The following is a 24,738-nucleotide window of genomic DNA, read 5'->3' as shown; positions in this document are numbered from 1 at the left end:
CACTAAACTAGAGACAAAGTCATACACCAACATAGCATAAAATGTAGACAAAGAAGTTTATTTCCCCAGTGGCCAGGGTAAAACAGAAATCCATGGGATCAAAATGTATCTACACAGGAAAATAAAGATGAAAAGCATTTTTTAAAAAATAATAAAATAAAAGGTGTTACTATAAAAAGCATCAGGCAAATTATAATCCTCTTCCATTGCAGAGTAGCATCAATTTGACTTGCTTATCTTGAGATTGATGAAGGTCTCACACAAGGCTTTACTCCAGTGGTATCCACTATGTTACAGGAAATATCCAAAATTGTAGGACATGTATTTAGGGTAATGTTGGGCAATACAACAGGAAATAGACTGCCATATAAAAATAGAAAGGAGCATTTTCTATCCAGTGACCAGGATATCGAAGTGGAAGTCCAGGAACACAGAGACTGGCTGCATACCGCCTCCACGGCAACAGACTACAGACACATTTATATTACAATGAATGCAGTAGTTTAACTTGCTGTCAAACATTGATGTTTTACTTAACAGCGAAACTGAACCTACACTATAAAAAAAAAAACTAGATGTATTTACAAACAATCCCACAAAACTGCTGCAAGACTCACAAATATTTCTGCCAAAATAAAGCAAGATAAATGGGGTGAGAATACATGATCTGTCCAGAGAAAAGCTCAAAGCCATATTACAGAATCAACTGAAAGTCTGCAGAATTCTCTGTAATTGTGTCCTAGAGAAGGTCCAGACCCAAAACATCTTCTCACAACAGCTCAGAGATAGCACCACCACCTGAAAGATAAACAACATGGATGTAGAAAGAGACATCTCTTCATTGTGTTTTTTCACTAGGTGATTTGTTTTTTCTGGATTTTATACTTGGTAACTCTATAACCAAATGGAAATAAAGGCATTAGCAAAGGGGATAAAGCAGCAAAGCAGAAAAGCGCCTGGAACTCACTGGAACCACAAAACACTAAATATGGACATGCATGGTCTTCCAGAAAAATAGGTCTACTGGCAATCACTCACCTCATAACTTTAACACAATAATCAACATTTATGTTTAAATGTTTGGGATGATTTTTGGGAGGATTCTCACTTCCCAATGACATCATTTGGAGAGACGACGACTCTCTCCAAATTGACCACACGCAGTGACTTGGAGGCTGCTGCTGACCTGCCGTTGTCATTTAAATAGTTATTATCCAAGATCGCACTGGATTTTAAAAAATGGATTCAGCCGAACTCAAATTTCAACGAGTCCACTCTTGCAAAATGACTCTCACTACACCTCTGCCCCCCCTATCCAGGTCTAGGCACATGATTGCAAGGGGATGGGTGATGAATGGCACTGAAAAACCATTAAAAATGTGAGCAAAGTCACAAAACAATCTCCCAAAGGAACACCACAACATGTGATAGTGTTAGTAATCCTGGGACCACTAGCTCCCCCTAGAGACTAAATCCTTATGTAACAGAAGGAAATGCAAAGATAATCCTATGAGAAATTGCCCAATGGGCTTGGGACAGTGTGGTGCCAATATATCTATACAAGAAGTTTGTTAAAAATTGGATAAAAATAGACATATACAAGCAAAAGTGCATGAATGAGCGGTGCCACATTGCTACCCTAGACCAAGAAGGATGTACAATTAATACTTGTGCGGAAGGCGTCACACAAAAAGGGGAGCTGGGGAAAACGCCCCACGTGTATCGCCATCTGCTGTGGCTTCTTCAATTGTTTACAAACTTCTTGTATAGATATATTGGTACCACACTGTCCCAAGCCCATTGGGCAATTTCTCATAGGATTACCTCTTTGCATTTCCTTCTGTGTTACATAAGGCTTTAGTCTCTAGGGGGAGCTGGTGGTCCCAGGATCACGAACACCATCATGTGTTGTGGTGTTCCTGTGGGAGATTGTTTTGTGACTTTGCTCACATTTTTAATGGTCCCTATACATGAATCCATGAGTCCTGGCTGGTTAAACAACAATGGCAAACTATCTGGGTGAGGACTCGTAAATCTTCTATTTGTATGTAAGGAAATTTAACTAAACATTTGCTGAATTGGTACCATACACCAGAGCTTTTACACAAATTTGACCCCTCAGTACCTAACATTTGTTGGGGATGTGGAGGAATGGATGCCTCCCTATTCCATATTTCCTGGAGTTTCCCAGCTCTGCTCCATTTCTAGCTGGAGGTTAGATTCCTCATTAGGGAGGTGTTCAATGTGCAAGTCCCTTTGGGCCCTGAAATATATATTCATAAATCTATATCCTAGCTCCTTTCGGGGTCCGAGTGTCAGGTTGCTCCTACAAATAATAACAGCGGCAACGTATTTGATATCCTGATATTGGAGGCGCTCTGTTCCACCATCATTATTAGAGCTGTATGCACTCCTCTTAGATCCATGCAACATGCTTCGTCATACTACAGATAAATTTGAAAAGACCTGGTCTATAATGCTACATTGTTTTCCTAAAATGTCACCTTTTTGCTAGGCTAATTATGGTGTTATCGTACTTATGCCTTTATGCTGAAATTATTCATTGTATGTGACAAATGGTTTCATTTTCTTGTTTATTGAGTTGTGCTACTATGTATCTCAATATTCCTCAATGGTTTTTCCTCAAAACTTCTTTTTAAAAAAATTAAAAAGTAAAGATTGGAATAAAAATAACTCAGAAGGACCTCTCCATTTTTGATACATATCCAATAAAAGTTAAAGCATAAACTAACAATCACACTTTGTCCTACCTTCCCCTCCCTTTTCAGTTCATCAGACCAGTGGTGGACACAGACTTTGGGTGCTAAGGAGTTCAATAGCTTTATAGCCATCTGAACACTACAATTGAATGAAAACCGTGTTCCATTTCTATACGGTTGTTTATGGTAACTTATAACAGAGGTAATTTATCTATAGGACTGAATCATTGCAATCAAGGGAGACAAGGATGATACGCAAGTCTTAAACCAATCATTAACAGGGGAAGTGTACGTGTCCAATGATAAATGTCCTATTTAGTACTGGCTAAAATAAAATGTCAGCTTCTGCTGAAATGTTAATAGAGAAGTGTGGATGTATAAATATAACATCTGACATACAATGTAATGCAAGCTTTCCCTGATTATCATCCCAGCTAATTGGCCCTTCCAGAATAAATTTACCCTTGTGAGGTTGCAAATGGCTCCCACCTGGTGTGAAAGGTTTAAGACGATTGTGCCAGGAGACGGAGGCTGCAGGAAGCCAGAGCCACAGGAAGCAGAGGTATGGGTCTGCACCTATTTGGAGTGCGCTTACCTGTCAGCACTTGTGGCAGCTCACCTGGAGCTTTGCCTTTCATTGCAGAGTCCAGAGGCATGCCCCTGTCACCCTTGAAGATTTTCGATTTAAATGGAGAGTCTCTCTCTTTACCTTTAGCTCCTTTTGGTCGTCCGGATTGCTTCTTTTTTGATTTACTGTCTCCTTTAACCCCCAAGAGCGGATGAACTTCTGTAAGTGGATAAATTTGAGTGAATTAGAGAAATCAGACAAAAGGAGGATAAAAAAAAAAAGTCATTAAATGTACAATTGTTTTTGATCAGTTTGCCACCATTTTTATTTTCTCATAAAATCATGATTTGGAAAAACCTGTAACAAAACCCATTTCCAATTTCAAAGGGAGGTTCTGCTTCCAATGTCAGCCTGTGGAAGAAACAAGCGATATTCCCAACATTCAGTGCGAATTACAAAACAATTGTGATTGTGCAAATCAAAATCTGCAATGGAAAGTCCGACATGCAAATTTTCTAGCGAACACAATTGTGTCATAAAAACGTAAAACCTTTGTGAAAACCCACAGATTCAATTAATATCCCGCAGCACAATGTGTGTTTGCACAGATGGTTTTATTGCTGACCGTTGCCCAACAAGAAAAAGGACAGCACATAAAAAAAAAAATTACTGTAGGAATGGGTCTAATGGCAGAGAGGCAAAAATAAACCATGCTCCTATGTTGTTTTTCCCCATAGACCCAATGGAGCTGAATGGAAAGAGAATAAGTGCAGATGTTAGAACAACCACTATGAAAAACACAATACACTTTTAGCTATAGAGACATGCAAAAGATGAAAATCCGGTCCCGACTACCAGTCAAATGGCCGACACTTCCCACACCACAAGGAGGAAAGGATTTTTAATTTAACATGAACTCCAACACCTAAGATGACATATACTAGAAGGGAAAAAAAACCTTTACATCTGTTGACTTAAATTCAGTTACAAAAGAGCTCACTGGGAACAGAGTACTGGGTACTTACAGATAAAAGTACAAATGCTGGCACTACATCTTCTAAATCAACAGGCAATAAATATTACTTGCTTCTGCAAGCTTAATAAGAATGCATCAGAACTGCATTACAAATGACTGATGTCAATGGGGGGAAATTAACAATGTGTCTCAGGTTCTCCAATCTTTTGCTGCGCCAGATTTATCACTGATATGTTGAATTCTGGTGCAGTATAACACTGTCGGTTCCTACTTTAGACCTAATTTTAGTTGGTCTAAATTGTGCTCCAGAATTTTTGGTGAACTACCACTTTTCTGCAAGCCACGTCACCTTTCTTGTGAGACCACAACTATTTTCTGAAGGTTATGGCCCCTCAGTCAGACAAGTCGGAAAAGTGCCAAAAAAGGTCTAAAAGCCTTGGTATATGCGGCACAAGGCATTTTAGAAAGGGGCAATACCACCAAAATTCTGGCACAAGTACATAAATAAATTCCCCACAATGTGTTTTACTGACTCCTGCGCCAAATTGTAAAAGTAATGCATCTGGTCAGCAATGCAGACATTGTAAAACTGTAAATAAGGTCTGGCCTAAAACTGCATTCAGAAGCCCATGTTATATCTGTATTATAAATTCTATTTTGTGGATACAAATCCTGACTGATCACAGGTCTGATGGCCTGAACTTACCACAACAGAGATCCTTATGATGCCACTATTTGATTAGGGGATATTACATAAAAAAACCTCTTCTGGTTGTGACAGTTATCAGCTTTTTAATTGTCCATAAAAGCAGGAATATAAAATAGTACCTTTTTGACCATGCAAACCAGCCCAGCAGATCCTGGTCTTCATGGTGCAGCCATCGACATATTGTATGTTGTACATTTTGTATATAGCCAGTAACAGGCCAGTGAATAGTGCATGTCTGTGCATGTCAGAGCTGGATCACTCAGGGTTACATTACTAATATTTTACACTTTGCAATGGAAGGAACACATACAGAATGTACTTTATTGAAGAAACCCCCATTTCCTAACAGTTTCTTAAATATTACAGTTATTATATTTATATGGTCTGATACTTTTTTCATAAAAATGTTCTGCCCCAGAAAAGAAATTTGTTTTATTTATTTTGATATGTGTTCTAAGAAAAGGGAGTGAATGGAATTTTAGGTCCTCCTAGGGTGTGATTGCTCATCCAATATTCTGCAATATGTCCGTATCACAATCCTACTGCATTACAGAAAAAGGACTTGGGTAATGACAGAAAGCAGCTTACAGCACTCACCATCACTGGGCACTCCTTGTAACTCAACCATTGTAGTCTTTGGTTTCTTCTTTGGAGGTTGGGCACCATCTGAAGACGCCTGTCGCTTCTTTTCTGTCCCCGTCCCATCCTCAGTCAGTGACATCTGACCTGCATCTGGAGGTGGGCCATAAGGATTTTCCTCTGGATCTTCTACTTCAGGAGCAATAGGAAGATATAAAAGTGCTTTTGTATCTTCTAGTTCTTCATCACTGCAAAACAAATACATAAATAAATTGTAACTGCTGAGCTTTGATACAGTATAAGACAAGTGAAAATGAGGGTGGGAGCAATACCAATACAAATTGATGTGACAAGACACTACACTGTATTCAATTTTAACAGCATTTCTGAAGCTACGGTGCTCTGAACAACTCTCTTGTGCAGGATTGTCTTCCCAAAGTGGAGACAATTGGCTGATAGGTGGGGTCCCAGGTGTTGGACCCCAACGATTTTATGATGACGACGGGGGAGGGGAGAGCAGGCTGAATCACGATATCCTGCAGCAGTCCCTTCCTATTCAGCAGAGCTCACATATGTAAACAAAGATACACAGAGAGTTTGCAGATAGCACTAAAGTAAGCAGCAGGACCGCTGAAATCACCTGATGAACATAAAGGAATTATTATTAAAGGCATATGGGAAACTTTTGTAAAGAAAATAGTGCCTGTCCCCTTTAAAGTAACCTTCATTCTGAGCAAAAAAAAAACAAAAAAAAAACAACACAACAAAACTAAAAAACGTAATTCTGCTCCAGGTGTCCCTGGGAATCATTCCTTAAAGTATTTTGCCTCTCGGTCCTCATTGAGTACCAGAGATGAGGGGCAGTGCACACAGTGGTTTTCTGAAACCAATTTTCTCAGACCAACTGTTGACATAAATGGGATGCTTAGCAGTATTCCTCCCTCACCGGACCATTGTATATGGAGCTACCCCGCTAACTTAAGGTGAGCACGACAGATGGTCCCTACCACGATATAGGGGATATAATGCTTGGTGACTAAGTACTTATACAAGTCTAATTATAATTGCTTTTAGGGCAATTTATGTATGGATTCTCTCCCTCTGATGAAACTTCTTGTGGAAACGCGTCAGGGAGGTGTGACATGATATTTAGTACAAGGGACAGTATTTGGGACTGCCCTTGTAAGGGCGGGAGCTTTTGGGGTTTAGGGTAAGTCTAATTTAAGGCGTCATATCCCTCCCACATTGACCTCCAGAAGAGGAAGAGGTGGCTCCTTCCCAGCCCTACCACTGAGACTGACATTTACAAGTGTATGGGTAAGCAAGATCACTGATGGGTCCGACACTGAGACGACCCTAGGGTAGGTATACCCCTGCTGGCACCCATATCACCACTTTGTCAGTCCCAATTGTATATTTAACCTTTTAATGGCCGGATTAAATTTTGTATATATATTCACGAGGGTGTGGTTGTTGGGGCGTCTAGGCCTTTGGCCTGTCATTTTATATGTGAGCATCTGCATTAACATTGATTCCATTTTAAATAGACTAAAATAAAAGTTATTTTTTAATTGTTTACTCAAATGCTGCTTATATTTTGATTAGTAACAGAATTACTAGATGTATGCTTCTATTGCTTTCTGCTCCTAAAGAAAGCATCTATGTTTACTTCCAGTGGATAGAAATCTGTCCATGGTGAGGTGATGAATATGCAGGTGCACAAGTGGAGAAATAGGAGCAGTGTGATAATAAAGGCTCCTGAACCTGCCTGTATCACATCATCATGGACAGAGTTCTGTGTACTGGAAGTAAACATAGAAGCTTTCTATAGCAGGACAGCAAGAAGAGATCTAGAAAACAGTGAGGAATTGATACAGAAAGTATATTGGAATATTGTATAACTTTTCCTTATACAAACTCTATCAATATGCGCTGAAAGTGAACAACCCCTTCAATGTCCTCCACAGAATCCCAATAACGTCTAAGACTATGGTATTGGGGGAGGAGGGGCACAAGAACATTACTTTTCTTGGATGCCCATGTATGACTAAACCAACCATGAATACATAAGTCACACATACTGAACACAATAAATCCTTTCAACAGCAGGGTACCTGCTACAAAATGCAGCAATGCGGTCCACGCTGGTCACATCCACCTCTTCATCTTCTGCTGCATCACCTCCTAAATATCAGATAAACAAAAAAATAAATCACAAATTGAAACTAGAGAACTTGGCGAATATCTTACAAGTCACACTCTGGCAAATTTTCCATATGTTCATATTTATAAACATATGGAAGCACATTTATAAGCATCATGACAGTGGCCAACTTCAAACAGCTATATCTCCTTAATCCTGTCACCTAGAAACAAAATCTGGATTGTGCATGGATGCTCATCAGAACCAGAGATATCCACCCTTAAAGGAAAACTACCATTTGGAAACGGTCGGGCTAGTCTCGGGAAGCGCCAGATTCCTGGCAGACGTTCTTAATGAATCTGTTGCACACAGCATTATACACAGGCAGAGCCCTTTAAAGTGCAGTTTCCTACAATCTTAGTATATGTGCCCCAATGTTCCCTGCACTGCCCTGTTCCTCATTGACAGGTCTCAATACTACCAGCACGAAGCAGGTATGGAACTAGTACTTAGGGACCATCTGCTAAAATTTAACTACAGACATATACAGCTTCCTTTACTTTAGCCTCTCACAGGTGAGCAGGAGAAAGAATTCCTGAGGATGGGGTGAGGAACAGCTAAAAGAGAAAGACAGTTGATCTGTATGATTGTATGGCTATATGGAGAAAAATAATCCTTCCTTCTCACGCCACCCTCAGGAATTCTCTTCATCTGGATAGCAACGTGAGTGTGGAGGGCGGGGTAGCTTGACTTAGAACAGAGGACAGAAACAGAAAAGTCTTTTTTTAGAAGAATGGTGGATCTAATCCTATGGATAGATGCATCACGGAACATCTAAAAACGTACTTTTTTTGGGGGGGGGGGGGGTGGCCACTCTGGTTCGCTTTAAGAGCACATGTATGGACTGTGATGGGTATGAAAAATAGCATATAGGAGGTTTCACCGGTTTAAAAGAAGAATTGTAAAGTATAAAACCTTTTCCCCAACTGCAAGAATAATCAATTCTCTAATTTACTCTAATTAGATATTTGCAGGTGTTAGCAGAGGTCTTACTTTGTCCTCCCAAACTAATATCCAATTGCCATGCTTTTGTTTAACCATAGGACAAGAAAAGCATCACATGCTTTAAAACGGCCAATTACAAACATGCTGTCCTTATTCATATGAATGCCCTCAGTGCTCTGGCCTTAGTGCCCTTAGCTGATGTCACAACCAGGAAGTCCCTGCACACTTCAGGAAAAGCTGAAAGATATACGAGGCTAGTGTCTGAGACCACATGGAACAGTGAGTATTCAACACTTGTTCACACACGGTGAGCCTTTTTCCTTTTCATATGGTGCGGTATTGCATGGCGTCCGCTGCTTCTGTTGTGCGGTGCTGGTGAAGACCCGGGCCTGGAGCCAAGGGGGCTATGCTTGCCAGTACGGGTGCTGGCGGGCAACCAGGTCTTGGTCCCTGCCGGTGCTGTGCTGCAGCGGTGGTGGACGCCATGTGATGCCGCACATAATAGCGTAGGGACCCACCATAAAGAGGCAGTAGATCATTGTGTGATGTGTGGATGTGCGGTCCAGTTCTTTTTCTCTCCCTATGTTGATATACGAGGCTGTATCTCAGAAGAAGCCAGCAGGATGATACATGCATTGTTGGAATTGTTGTCAAATGCTCTCTCCAGCTGTGCTAAAACTATTTTTTGTCTGTAACTTTACAGTTACGCTTTAAGCATGCCTGCCTTTTGTGACTGCCATATATTGAAAGTGCATGATATGATGCATATATACCATATGTGTCTTTTGCTTGCTACAATGGATGGTAAAATATATTCCCCTACATATATAAAACTTGAACTGTGTGACCCAACAAGAAACATCTATCACCCATTACCAGTTTGTTCAGGTTCACTCTTATCTTCATCTTCAATATCAAACTCAGATTCCCGCTCTTCATACTCCACATTTTCATCCAATTCCTTAAAGTCTGGAGCAAAGGCACTCCAATTTTCCTGAAGAAGAACAGAAAGATAAGCAGACATCTCTAAGATTTGTCTCCTGAATTAGATGTTCCTGCATGATGCCAACACCAAGTGTCAGCAAAGAGCCTTTAAAACCATGGTGGCAAACTTATGGAACGGGTGGCAGAGGTGGAACTTAGAGCCATCTCTGTGGGCACCCTGGCCATTGGTACTGCACAGAGTTTACCAGCCTGGACTCAATGCATCCTCCTGCAGTCCCAGAAAGGCCGGGATGTGCTATGATCAGCGATATTTTTGTACAAAAAATCCTGGGACTGAAGGAGCGAGGTGATATGGACAGAACTTTATTATAATTGGAGCTCTTTTCTTTCCAGGGAAAAACTGGAGCTGTGAGAGCAGGGAGAAATAAGTTACTGCTTAAACTGACCTTTGGTATATTGAAACAAATAAGGGGTTTCTGGTTGTACATTTGGCACCCAGTCTCTAAAAGGTTCGCCATCACTGCTCTAAAAGATGAGGAACCCCACAAAAGGGGTGGATGGAAATTTTATTAACATTAACACAATAAACATTGATAAACGTTTTCATCTGTTGAGTTGTTTGTCAAAAGAGAACCATTAGTAATAATCAATAACACTTAAACCAATAAGAAACAGAGGGATGCGTATTAACATACCCAAATATTTGTAACAAAAAAAAAAAAAAAACAACTTTATTTGTAATCACATATAAACAACAGGGCATACACAAAAACCATTTAAAAAGAAAGGTCCAACAAGGAGTAGGGCGAAGCTCTGGAGGGGGAGACACGGACCCAGCGTCTCCACCTCCTGTGCTTCGCCCTACTCCATGTTGGACCTCTCTTTTTAAATGTATACTTGCTCCTACAGGGACATCAGATGGTAATGCCCACTTCGGCTCCTTTTTAAGCACTATTGCTTTTTGCACACTACATGTCCCGGTTTAAGATTTCTTATCAGGGTATATATGTAACAGTTTATTTTGGCTTGCACTCCACAGGAAGGGTTTATGGCCTTTGCCCTGAGAATTGCACAGAAATCCTGTGCGGTTTTAGGTGTGTTTTATGGGTTTTGTGTATGCCCTGTTGTTCATGTGATTACAAATAAAGTTATTGATTTTTTTTTTTTTTACACATTTGGGTCTGTTCATACGCATCCATCTGTTTCTTATTGTTTTGATATGCTGTTTTTGGATGCGCTGACCATTTGTACCTGCCTCTTTTCCGTAACTTACAAGGGAACCCGTCACCACTAAACTAAGCACCCTATGGTTAAATGTCCTTGCATTGCTTTTTTAAGTGAAATCATGCTTGTTAACCCATTAAAAAAATCTTCTCCAAAGTCATGTGAAAAATGAGCAGAAAATTCATTTTTGCTTTGCCCCACAATTTCCAAGATACCCGCACTTTAACCATATATTTCATCATTACCCCTCAGGTAGGATATGAAATGTCCTTTCTACAATTCCCCCTTTTATTTAAAAATCTCACCTGTTTAGCAGTAACAAATTCTCCCAAAGTCATGTGAAAATGAGCAGAGTGAAATTGAGTTGAGTCAAGTTTAGAGGCCACAGGGGAAGTGTCACATCAGAAGTCCTTATGTTATGTTGTATAGTGCCTAGAAACATGCCTTTGATAATATTAAAGATAAAGATCTCATAAATTCAGGTTGTGGTTCTGTAGCTGCAGAACCGGAAATATAGGTAAAATAATGGACGAGAGGTTTGGCTTTTTATCTGGAGCCTCACCGCTAATAACGGCGCCGTGTAATGGGTTAATGCCCTCGATCGGAGGAAACTCTGATCACGGGTGCTAGGAGGCTAGCACCCGCTGCTTCTGGTCCCGGCTCCGTTCAGGATTTCGATGTAATAGTACTGCAAAATGTGGGAACGCACCTCCCGCCATGCAGTACTATGCATTTCCATGGCGCTTAACTTTATAAAAAGTCATGCCCATAATAATATCATTTGTCACCAAAAAGAAATATTTAACTGGGCATAACATTCTTGCATGCATGGATAGCTAGGGGTTACCACTCTACCTATTCTGTTTACTCTCCATGGGTTTCCATTTTAGTGTCTAAGTCTCTTCTGCTGGAGGTACTGCATGGGGCCTGAGACTATTAAGGTCAGTCTGTTATAGCACATTCTGTTCATAACTCTACTTTCACCATTGTGGCCCTGTATGCTCCTCCCCCATTTAATCCTGCTCTACTACAACTGGTTTCTGGGAAATTGAGCACATTCCCATCATGATAATTTTCTGTGCATTTAATGCTGTTGCGGATCTTGGAAGGGTTTATGGGTTAAGGGTTCCTCGCATTTACTTTCATGGTCACATGCCTTACATAGGTCTGAAAATGGAAGTTTCCCACTATGCAGAACCTTCTCTGGGATTAACCTGATCTTTGTCTCTCCTACCCTATTGCCCTGGGTTTCCTCCTACCCTGTTTCCCTGAAAATAAGGCAGTGTCTTATATTAATTTTTGCTCCTTAAGAGGCACTAGGTCTTATTTTCTGGGGATGTCTTATTTTCCCATAAAGAATTTACATTTATTGGTAAACAAAAAAATTACTTCTAAAACATCCTTATAACTCTCCAAACTCTAAACTATTGGGATATTTGGCCCCAATCTCTAATGTTTAGCATTAACACTTTCCTTAAATAACCACTTCATGTCCATGTAGCTGCATGTAGCGCATTTGTCCTGCAACAGTCAGTGATTTTATTCTGCAATTCACAACCTATTGCAGTATCTGAAAAATCTACTAATACTAATGTACGGCTTGGGGGGAGCTGTAGCAAGACTGCTGCAAGGTCTTATTTTCAGGGGAGGTCTTATATTTCTAAGCCTGAACAAAATTGTACTAGGTCTTCTTTCCGGGGGATGTCCTATTTTAGGGGAAACAGGGTAGCGGTGTCTCTGACCGTTCTGCACTCCTGGTGACTTATGATAGGTTCTCCTGCTGCAGTTAGATTCTCATTTATGCATGCTCACTTTAAATTTCCTAGACTTATCACCCCTCATAAACGTTTGTTGGGCGTCATTGGGGAGGTGATTCAGGGCCACAGGGATAAAATATTTTTAGATCTTTTTTAAATTCTGTTGTACTTGTATGGTTATAGTAATGTCTTGGAAGGACCCTGATAAACCAAAGTTGCAGAGTTTTCTGAATCCAGTCAACTTCTATACCCACCTTTTCCGAATCCTATATGAGAGTCAAAAGGTAAATCAAGGTGGTTGAAGATATGAGACGACTGGCTAATTTATATCCTATTGTGTGGGGGGATTGTGGATGTATGGGTGAATGTGCAAGTGAGTTTTCTGTCTCGTCTGTCTGTTTATTGGTGGCATAAGCGATTTGTCCCCTCTGGAGCCATTGTCTTAGTCTATGCTGTCATCCATCAGTTTTTCTCCTAGCACAAAGTGTCATTTTGTGATATGTACAAAGAATCATTCCCACCTAATGGTCTAATTGTATAGTTCTTTATTCTAAAATGCATAAATAAAATCTTTTAAAAAATAATTAGTCTGGAAAGCTATGGCTCCGTCACCGGAGAGCCTTGTTTTTAAATTTATTCACTCCCCCATTCTGATAAATGTCCTGATCAGTCCTGCCCTTCCACAATGCATAGAGCAGGTTAAGGGTGGAACTTGTATCGGAATGGGTGGAATGAATAAATTAAGAGACTAGGCAGTTAAACTCTAAATTGCTGCATACAGTTATAATAAAAAGTCCTGATGTCCCAATGTGACATTCCCTCTCTAGCTTCTAAACTAGACTAGGGTTGCACAATGTATTAAAATGCATAAAATACTTTTTCAAAACTTAGAAACTCAATTTTTTTTAAATTTTCTGAGCTTTAGTCAATCGGGGAAATCCCATACTGTAGTATGGCATTAGGTAGGATCAGACAACATAGGGTTAAAGTACCTGTGGGGGTCAGAAACATAGAAAAAGGTAAAAAAGTAAATAAATAATTTAAAAAAAAACAAAAAAAAAAAACATACAAATTCAAACCACCCCCCTTTTTGTAGATCTGATCATAAACATGTTAGTTATTGCCCGGTCTCAAAATGTCAGATCAAAATATAACAATAACAGTTATTCCAGGCCTTTAACCCCGTAACAATAAAAAGCACCCAAAATTGAAAATGCCACTTTTTTGTCATTTTGGAACATATAAAAAAAAAAAATTGTTCAAAGTGTGATCAAGGCCGTACAATCCTCAAACTGGTAGTATTGAAAACGTCATCGGATCTTGCAGAAAACGACACACAGCTCCGTACACTGAAATATAAAAAAGTTAATAGTGCCAGAAGATGGCAAAAGAATTTTTTTTTGTATAGGAGGTTTTCATTTTTGTAAATGTATGAAAACATTATAAAACCTATGTAAATGTAGTAACGATCCAAAGAACAAAGTAGACATGCCATATGGGGCACAAAGTGAAAGCCATTGTCAATTGTGCAAATTTTTTTCACCAATTTCACTGAATTTGGAATTTTTCTCCCCACTTTCCAGTACATGGCATGGAATATTAAAAACCACCACTATGAAGTGCAATTTGTTAAGCAGAAAACAAGCCATCACACAGCTCTTAATATGGAAAAAAATTTTAAGAAATTCTGGTCTTTAACCCCTTAATGCCGCAGCCCTTTTTCGTTTTTACGTTTTCATTTATCACTCTCCACCTTCAAAAATCTGTAACTTTTTTATTTTTCCATGTACAGAGCTGTGTGACGGCTTATTTTCTGCGTAACAAATTACACTTCAAAATGTTGGTATTTAATATTCCATGCCATGTACTTGGAAGCGGGAAAAAAAAATTCCAAATGCAGTGAAATCGGTTAAAAACCGCATTTGTGCCGTATTCTTGTGGGCTTAGATTTTACGGATTTCACTGTACGCCCCAAATTACACGTCTACTTTATACTTTGGGTTGGTACGATTACGGGGATAACAAATTTATATAGGTTTTATAATGTTTTCATACATTTACAAAAATTAAAACCTCCCCTCCTGGGGGGATTTTGCCATCTTCTGGAGCTAATAACTTTTTTATACTTTGGTGTACAGAGCTGTGGGTGGTGTACTTTTTTGCGGATTTTGATGACGTTTACAATGGTATCATTTTTAGGACTGTGTGACATTTTGATCACATTTTATAGAATTTAAAAATTTTTTTAAATGGCAAAAAAGTGCCATTTTTTACTTTGTGCGCAATTTTCCGCTACAGGGTTCAACGCAGTGAAAAAACGTTATCATATTTTGATAGATCAGGCACGGCAAAACCTAATGTGTTTATGATTTTTACTGTTAATTTATAGTTATATCAGTTCTAGGGAAAGGGGCGCGATTTGATTGTTTAGGGGTTTTTTTACTATATATTTTTTTTTAACTTTTTAAAAAATTTTTACTATTTTTCAGACTCCCTAGTTTACTTTAACCCTAGGTTGTCTGTAAGATACCATCATATACTGCTATACTACTGTATAGCAGTATATGGGGATTTTACTCCTCATACATTACAATGTGCTGATAGCACATTGTAATGCATGGGTTGACCCGAGGCTACCATGACGACGGATCGCCGCTCCCCGATGAGGTCACGGGGAGCGACGATCCTTGCCATCTTTTTGGAGCCGCCGCCGATCAGCAGGAAAACACCCGCGATCGGTGCTGGCACTGATGGCGGGTGTTACCGGTAAGCCTTTGCTGCAATATGCAGCAAAGACTTACCGGCTATGGAGAGGGCTCTCCATGCACCGGGACCCGGCATGTGAGGTAACACTACATCACATGTCGGTAAGGGGTTAAGGGATTAACCAACTAAGCGCTTCGCTAGAGATTCCATGGAGTTACACCGTTATCTCTCTATATACCAGAGAACTGAACTTATCCAAGAGAAAAATGTATCATCCAAGAGATCTCTATACATCATATCCATTTTTAAAGCTTAATTAGTACAGTCAAATTGAATAAAAATGTATATGACACAAAATAAATTAAATATTTTATATAAATGTTTCCAGAAAAACCTTTACATTACATATAATAAACGGCCATAAAAATTATAATAAAATGAAATTCTAGAAAGAACAGTCCATACCCTAACTGAGGGTGCTAGTAGTTTAATGGGGTAAAAACTGGTGACAGGTTCCAGTTAATCCTCACCAATTACATTCTTAAAAGGAGTTTCCAGGAATTCAGGTGGTATTGCAGCTCACCAACAAAAAATGTTTCCCCTTGTGGAAATTGGGCACCGAATACTGCAGCACAGCACTTGCCATCAGTCATTGGAGCAGTGATGGTTCATGTGCCTAATATAATGCCCAATCTTCCATGCTGTCCCACTGGCCAACACTTTCCCGAGGACTACAGCATGCCAAGTGTGGATGTTTTAATGTGCAACGACAGATTTTAACAAGGACGTGACCTGAAGAATCTTTGCAACAGTATATCTACAAGTTCCCTTTAAAACATGACATTATATGTAAACAATTTTATAGTACATAATTTTGTGGGACTGCAAAACAGAGAAAATAGAGGCACTTTATATAAGAATTGTTATGGCACATACCACTTGGTTTTGTGCCCATATGGACACAACACCACTTGAAATTGATGCAATTATTGGTCGGACCGGATGCCACTGAAAAAAAAAAAATAATAATATTTATTTATGAGAGAATGGACACAGGCGTTTTTGACATCATTGTAATACTCAAGAAAAGAGCGCTCAAAAATGGACAAATTACAATAAATAAATTAATTTAATATCCAATAATTCATTAAGCATGTGGCATCTAAAAACATTTAAAAGTACCATAGTACAGATGCAAAGACAGATGGTATAGTCACTCCACCCGCATCACCACCCTCAGCCCAAAGGGTAAATCAAATCTAATTGTGCCACATTACCTACCAATCTCAGAATCAATGATAGGTCCCCAAAGCACATGGAAAAATACAATCTATCAAACGGCAGCTTGTATAAACCAAGTAAAAACTGTATAAATATACATAGCCCACCCTTATTACTGCAAACAAGTCATGAAAGAGTTCATGAATGTTAAAAAGGTAAATTTTCAAGCTAAGTTGGCCAAATAGCACCAGTCTCTATAAAACAGAGTGCTTCCTGCAGCCGTGACATGTGGACAACTAGTAGTAGATCCTAACTAACAAGGCATTAAAGGTATGGCACAACCCAGTGCTGGGGTGTGAGGCTCCCCCCACGTATGTTTTGGGCGACTACCTCCTCAGGTGCATGAAGCCTCTCACTTATGGACGAACTGGAAGTACCACCAGATTACACAAGAGTTGGTGATCAAAGACTCGATTAAGCACAAGCCACGGCCGTGGCAACTGACACGTCCATCTGAATGAGCGTATTACTGAAGTCCTAGTATAGTACAATGACCAGCTATTGACCCAGGGATGGCTCCTTATATAAGCATCCAAACTGAGATTTCCACGTGCTTCGTGAAAAATCCAAACAAGACAGGATGCAATCAATATATTCAATAATTCTCAGAGTGAATACAGATACCCTGATGAAATGTATCACAAGAAGCAATATTCCATTAAATGTGCAGAAGTGTCGGATCTGGATAGTTTCCATGCGATGTATTCGCTATGTGCGAGTTTTTGGACAATTCATGGACATTCACCTGTATTCAGTTTTGAATATATTAAATGTATCCTATGTCGGCATTTAGTATTATTGCAGTGAAATCTACATTTGATGTTTTATGAAACTTACAGCAACATCTAACAACAGTTCACCGCGAGTTCCGTGCAGAATTTTCACTAGATTTCCAATGCTCTTCTCCCAAATGTATAGTGCATGTTGCCTTGCAGAACCTGCTACAATGTATTCACCATCCCCAGAAAAGCAACATTTCTTCCAGGGAGTTCTAATGGGGGAAAATAAAAATTATTTCACAAGTTTGCAGAAGTTTCCGTATTTTCAAAAATACTAAGTATCAGGTGTTAAGTCCATGGTTCTGATAAATACCTGTTCACCAAATCTTGAAGTTTCTGCATGGGTTCGGGCTCCCCATCCCTGCCACATGTCAGTATTTCCCGTCCGTCATATACTCTAATGATTCTATCAGCTGTGTTTATCAAGAAACAGCTAAAGAGAAAAAACAAATAACAAAATAGTTACAATAATAAGGAAAAAAAATTGTACACTTTCAAGCACAAATATGAAAAAAAAAAAAAAAAAATTTGTGCTTGACCAGTGTGGACATCAAACAGAAGATGCAATTCTCTAAAGCAAAATGAAGCCAAGCTGTTTTGTGGGTGATACAGTAGTCTTACAAATTTCAATGTGACAGAACTGAATTTATTATGCTTGCGCGTCTAATAAAGTCCAAACATATCCTTACTAGTGGGAGAAAGAGTAGATGCTCAAAAGCATCACATGTACAATAGTCTGACTTGTAATTCAGGCAGCTCATGCTAAAGTACAACCACAAAAATACTAACAGAGAGACAAGCCAGAGGACTGAATAGCGAAGTGGACTTCCTGTCCACAAAGAAGACACAGGATCTGCTACAGTATGATTACTGTTCACATGACAAAAAGGGAGAAGATACCGGTATACATATTATAAACACAGCCATCCAGGAGCGAACCAAGCCTCTCTGCTGCCTTAGGCGAACTATAGAAAGACATTCCCTCTCCTCACACCCAGTCCCTCTTCATATATGAAGAGGGACTTGTCATCCTGCATTTGAAGCAAGTGTCCCAACTCGCCTCTTGGCAAGTCTGCACCTGAAGATGGACTCTTCACTACAATATTCTAAAAAGCCAGAGAAAAACATTTTTTTCTGAAAGTTTTCCTTAGTCCCATGCAGGAGGACTGTAACCTTTCATTTAGCAGCTAAGCAGCTCTCAACAGAACATGTAATACTCCATTTCCCTGGTGACACTTTTGATTCCGTTTTAGCAATATCATCAGCGAGAAATCGGACAAATTAACATGAAGGTAATTGTGAGACTGATCACTTGAAGTAACACTGCTAGGTCCAGGCACTAATCATATAAGTTAGGTATAATGGGTACAATAGATCACTGTAATTAGGAGTTTGATTGTTGCAGAATTGTTCTACAGCAGTTTTGCAACATAATTGCGCAAGGATCAGCAGAACCCCCTACAATCAATCATTCACTTATTGATGGATAATGAGTTATTACGGTGGGACAAAGACTTCAACTCTAAACTCCTTCAGTTGGATGATAAGGTGCAACAAATCCAAACATACAAAACAACAAATCTACAATGATACTATGACTCAAGCAGCATCACTTACGTGCCCTTGCGGGCAAATTCTATGGATTTGATTGCTGTTGTGTTACTGGTTCCTGTTGTAACCCGGAAAGAAGCTACCAACGTCTGAGTGTTCGTTTTCAACACCAAGATCTGAGAAGAATTGTAAAAAAAAAAAATTAAATTTATGCAACTTCAAGACATTTTTTTTTTTTTTTACTTATAATTACTATGAGATCTTACTTTGCCCTTTGCATTCCCTGTATAAATATAATCTCCACGTCGATCAAAAGAGGCAACTACATTAAGGTCAGAGTCATCATCCACTGGTAAGACTACATGGCTGGAGTCAGAGAGTGTTAACATGACAGGTGCAGACTTCATGGGGCACACCAGAACCTTGTCCCTGTTGAGAAACACATAGGAAAACTAGTGAAGAGATAACATGACACAATCTTATATTTTATAAATGATAATTCTGATAAGGTATAAGGACAAACATGCTGATCTTTGGAGGAGGGTGCTGTCCTGTGGTTCATTAGCATAAAATGAAAAGTTGATTTTATAAGGAAGGAGGCCATGGATAACAAATACAAGAACATTACCACAGTCACAGTGCCTGTATCTATATTTAAGTGTCCCTGGTTTATCATGCTTTGTTTTGGTAGGTTATCTTTAAACTATATTATGATTGGGGAGGGGCAGACATCTAATCAGTACAAATGCCTTAAAAGTGCACACAAAGTTGTGTATGACACACTGCATCAGGTAGAGCAGGGCTATGGCTGCTTTCCCATCATGTCATCATTACTAGAGATGACCAGACCCAAACTTTAGGTTCACTTCTGGGGTTCAGATGCGTCCTGCGTGACCCGGAAAGATTTCTGGATTTGTGGCAGTGCAGCCAATCGGGCAAATTGACGCCCCTACCTTCTAGTCATGGCTGTGACATTTACCCCTTCCCTCAGGTTAATAACAGCCATGGCTAGGAGGTAGCTGCGTCAAAGTACAGCCACCAATCCAACAATATGTCTGGGTCACGCGTGAGGCACCCAAAATAAAAGTTCATGTCCTCTCATCTCTAGTCGTTACACGTCTGCCTCACTATAGGACATAGGATCGGCTCTTTTAACTACTATTCCATATGCTGTGTTCTGTCTGCAATGATACAGTACACAGCTAAAGCACACTGTGACCAACAGTGGGGGGTGGGTAGGGGGAAGTAAAATTATTTAATATTTACACTGAGGCTGCAGAATATAATGTGTTTTATCCAGTACATTCACAACTGTTAACACTATGATTCCATTGTCACATCAATTGGTCGTTATGATTTACCAGATAGCAATATAACAGTACCTATGACTGTACTGTACTGTCCCAATGTGCATGTCTATTAAATGAATACTAAATAAAGGATACTAAGCAACCCCATACCAAAGTACAAAAACTATTTCTTAATTATTATTATTTTTTTTTTTAAGAAGTTCCTTTTTTTGTAATTAACAGTTTTTTTTCACAAGAGCCAAGGCCCGGAATCTCATCTTAGCTCTCTGACAGTTTCTTTTATCAGTTTCTTAGTTTTGGAATTATACTGAATAAAAGTGAACAGGCAAGTCATAAACAGAATCCTGAAGGAAAAATAAAGCAAAAATATTTGAAAGAAAAAGATAAGATTACTTACTGATCCCGTGGGTGAAACTGGACCTTCAGGATAGGAGAAGGAAATCTAAACCGTTGGTCACAGTCACCAGAAAGGACGTCCCACAAGGATACAATGTTATCAGTGGAAGCACTCACCAGCTTATGCCCATCTCGGCTCCAGCTATAAGGTAGACAGAAAATTTTGATAAATATGTATGTATTTTTGGGCACCCACATTGTGAATGGAGAGGTATAGTATGGTCTCCATAGACAATAGGGGCAGAACTGATTATTTCATGAATTAAGGACTCCAACTGCCAGGCATCATGACCATGGCTTCTGTGAAATGTTGCATTCATTATTTTGATGCTTATGGCAAACCTAAAGGCTCTTTTTAGGTATGCTATTGGTGCTGAAGTATTAACTATGTTTTTGGAACATCGTCATTATTACACTAGAAGGGGCAAAGAAATTCTGTCAGTAAAACGAACACCTATGATGCCACAGATAATCACTTCCGGGCTTGATTGGTGCCTGCATGGGCACATCTTATGGGTTTGTACAAAACAGCATGAACATATGGATAAGAAAACACAGGACCATTTACAAAAATGTATTGAATTATTTACTCTAGAACCACCACATTTTCATTTATAAATGCCAATAATGAATATGTGTCCTTTTGAAATAAAATATAATTTTTAGCGATACGAATCTAATGTTTTACATTTGCTCTATATCCATTTACAGTCTGCATACATTAGCAGTAAACTTAAACAACCCAAAACAGAAAACGTTTCTAACGGTTTTTAATCTTGATCTTTCACACTTGAAGTAAAATTTAAAACAAATACTTACCAAAGAGAGCATACTGGATGAATGTGGGCACTTAAAATCTTAGCAATGCCCCTGGTAAGGAAGTCCCAGATGACAATGCGACCATCGTTGCAGCCAACAGCAAGCAGTGTGCCCCACCTATTAAATGTGCAGGTGAGGGCCATGCTGATACAATCCAATGTGCCATCTGCTTCCTAAAACACAGAAAACGCTCGTATCAAAAGAAGAACACAGCAGTACAACATTTCTGGGTTTGCATTCCTTAGTCCAGTGGTGGCGAACCTATGTCAAGGTTACCTGAAGTGGAACTCAGAGCCCTGTCTATGGGCATTCATGCCATCACCCCAGAGAGGGTTAGCCAGACATGACTCAACGCCTCTTGCTGGTCCCAGGCAGCCCAGCACCCTGGAAATAAGCAACAATGATAATCCAAACTTCTTCTTCTTTCTACTCTATTGGTGTCCTCAGAGGCCTATACAATTTAAAACTGTGACAGAGCAGGGAGTAATAAGTTACTGCTTAAATTGTCACATCGGCACTTTGCAAAAAATACCTGGCCAACACTTGTTCAGCAAAAAGCTATTCCACCATTTTCAAATTCATGATTGAGAAAGTACATGAGGGCTGAATGGCAGCTTACCTTCCCTAAGAAGTAATGTGAACAGGGATTTCTGTACCAAAAGCTTTGCAGTCAAAGCTTTTCCATGTTAACTAGTTCTGGGAATTTGTCTCACCTCTCAAAAACCTCAAAGACTATAAAAATGAACAAAACAACTTTGAAATAAATAAATAAATACACCAAAGAAAGCAAAGTCTGCAGAAAGCACAGTCTTGTATATAACAAGCTGCACACTGAACACTTTATGCACTTACCTCAGGGTAATTCTGACCAAAGGATTCTAGAAGAAAAAAAAATATGTTAAATATTCATCAAAACATGACAACATAAAGAAAACACCCATGAGCTTACATGTGCAGTTTTGGGGATAGGTATCTGAATGTTGGGGGTTCCACAATTCCTAAAAAATTGTATATTCAAATAGCCTATGTAAAGAAAGCAATGAAGCAAATGTGTTGCCACTGGTCCACTTACTTTTAGGAATCTGATGGTGATTGACAACTACAGATTCCTCTTAGTTCTATAGAAGTGGCCCATTACTGCATCTATATGGATATATGGAGACCCCTATCCTTATTGTCACACAATGTAACCATCCCTTCATCCTGACTAAGTGTGCAGGCTTGTCCTGGAGGATGCTGGTTTAGCGTGCAGCCAAGCCAGTTAGAAGGATGACATTTTGGCTTCCTCCAGTAGATGTTTCATGTTTAAAGGACATCTACCACCAGATTACTGATGGCAGACTCTGCTCTTAAGCATGCTCGTTACCTCTACGGGATGATAGAAATATCTTTAGTTAGTTCCAGGGTTCTAGGCTTCCACAGACAAAATATGTAAATGAGTCTGAGATGCTCATGCCCATTCACCTGAGCACTTCATGGCTCCAACTTTGACCAATTATTTACACCCCTAGCACTTAATATGCAACCCACCGTCCTGCTATGATCAAACAGCCGGAGCAAAATATGCTTGAAATTTGCAGACAGCCAACTGGGCTGTCTGAGGATAGTGGGGTGGGACGGAGGGGTGAATATTGAGTGGCAGGGGGTGTGAATAATTTGTGAACAGAGCATCGGTGAGATGCTAAGGTTACGCGAACCTGAGCGTCTCAGGCTCATTTACATATTTGGATAAAGTTGTTATCTGCAGAATCAGGGACCCCTGGAACTAACTAAAGAAAATTACCCTAAAAGTAATGAGCAGGCTTAAAGGAAACCTACCATTTCAAATCGTCGGTGTAAGCTGTAAACACCGAGCACCAGCTCAGGGTGAGCTGGTGCCGGTGCTTAGTTTCGTTAGTGTTATAAACCGCGGTATCGCGGTTTTGACACTTATTAAACTTTATAGCAGAAGCTGCTTCGGCGCTGCGCGCGCAACGCCTGCAGCATTTCCTATGTAGGCGCGTGCACGATCGTGCGCACGCAGCGCCGAAGCAGTTTCTGCTATAAAGTTTAAAAGTGTTAAAACCGCGATACCGCGGTTTATAACACTAACGAAACTAAGCACCGGCACCAGCTCAGCCTGAGCTGGTGCTCGGTGTTTACAGCTTACACCGACCATTTGAAATGGTAGGTTTCCTTTAAGAGGACAGTCTACCATCAGTAATCTGGTTTCTCATCTTATTTTATAATTTTTGTAAAGTAAAGGAGAACTGACAAAATAAAACTTAGCAAAAATCTGCCCATTAACAACCACGTGACGGCTGCTCTAAACTAGATGATATAAACTGGAAAACAAAGAAAAAAAATTTGCAAATACATGCTGCATTCATTTAAGAAAAATTCAAGGATTGTTCCCACCAGGTAATGTCACATTGCTAAAATATGCTAGGGATACGTCCTGGGACAACACCAGTCCAATAATAAAATTTCCCCTGTACAAGGTGGCCTGAGGAACCGCAAGTGAGGACAGCGGCAAGTTTAGGCTCCTTTCTACATTACAGCAGCCCCCACCTGTAACATAAAAAACATGTATCCCAGACAACCCGGTAATGAGTAACATGGTCACATTTGTCTAGCTCCAAATGTAAGATAACTGACTTCCAGCTCCAATATAAAATCAGTTCACTTCTACAGTTCACTTGTACAATGACAAAGTAATGCCATCATCATGGAGCTAGCACTGCACATAAGACCTGTTGTGTTTCTAGTGACATCAACAGGATCCTACTTTAACCATCAAGTAATGTTACTAGAGAATAAGTACAAGAGCGGAGGATTGCAGCCCCTAGGCTAGTTACAGCTCCCCTCCGTGCTGAACCATTATAGCTTTATGTATTACATCCCCACACTGCATCGGCCCCCCCGAGTGCGGAGCCATTCCCCAGCACTGACATTTTTCATACATCCCGCTCCTTCCGTCTCCCATTGTTGCACTTACCCAGTAACTCTAAATTCATGGCTTCAGCTTTCCCTTAACGTCCCGTAGATGCACCGCTGCCCCTGACACGGGGCTGACTCGTCCAGCCCCCGCTGCCGGTAACGTCAGTCACGGAGCTGCAACAAACAGCCTCCGAACATTACCCGATAGCGATATTTCAATATGGCACATTCAGGGGCAGCTGGAGATCTGAAAACAGGCATCTAAGAGGCCAGCCCGGGGCCTCCTAGTGTGTACAGCGCATATTATTGTTCCTACTACAACAGCGGCTCCCAGTGAAAGGTTCCGTGCGC

The 24,738-nt window shown here is 39.9% G+C and overlaps 1 protein-coding gene across 2 annotated transcripts; it reads right to left on the bottom strand.

Moving 5' to 3' along the window:
• Positions 1-37: 37 nt before the first annotated feature.
• Positions 38-24,738, bottom strand: RBBP5 (RB binding protein 5, histone lysine methyltransferase complex subunit). Of its 2 annotated transcripts, none has more exons than XM_072137530.1 (14): positions 24,446-24,738; positions 22,321-22,346; positions 21,469-21,641; positions 20,651-20,791; positions 19,210-19,372; positions 19,010-19,119; positions 17,706-17,825; positions 17,451-17,604; positions 16,269-16,340; positions 9,577-9,694; positions 7,667-7,736; positions 5,571-5,800; positions 3,316-3,507; positions 38-798 (listed from the first exon to the last, which is right to left on the bottom strand). In XM_072137530.1, the coding sequence occupies exons 1-14, from the start codon at positions 24,462-24,464 to the stop codon at positions 770-772; spliced, it is 1,617 nt and encodes a 538-aa protein (XP_071993631.1). In that variant the 5' UTR covers positions 24,465-24,738; the 3' UTR covers positions 38-769. The 2 variants fall into 2 exon arrangements, with proteins under 2 accessions (XP_071993631.1, XP_071993632.1); XM_072137531.1 differs by having other exon boundaries at positions 3,430-3,507; positions 24,446-24,737.

This window comes from Engystomops pustulosus, chromosome 2 (assembly GCF_040894005.1).
Source record: "Engystomops pustulosus chromosome 2, aEngPut4.maternal, whole genome shotgun sequence".
NCBI classification, from domain to species: Eukaryota; Metazoa; Chordata; class Amphibia; order Anura; family Leptodactylidae; genus Engystomops; species Engystomops pustulosus.
The sequence above is the reverse complement of the archived record's forward strand: the minus strand, read 5'-3'. Positions and strand labels throughout refer to the sequence as shown.

Bases quoted from the DNA above. Each gene is read 5' to 3' on its own strand.
- RBBP5 (XM_072137530.1), bottom strand. The intron at 16,341-17,450 runs GTAAGTTTCATA...TTTTTTTTTCAG, and splicing joins AACTGTTGTTAGATGTTGCT to TGGCATCCGGTCCGACCAAT. The intron at 7,737-9,576 runs GTAATGGGTGAT...TCTGATATTTAG, and splicing joins GAGTGAACCTGAACAAACTG to GAGGTGATGCAGCAGAAGAT.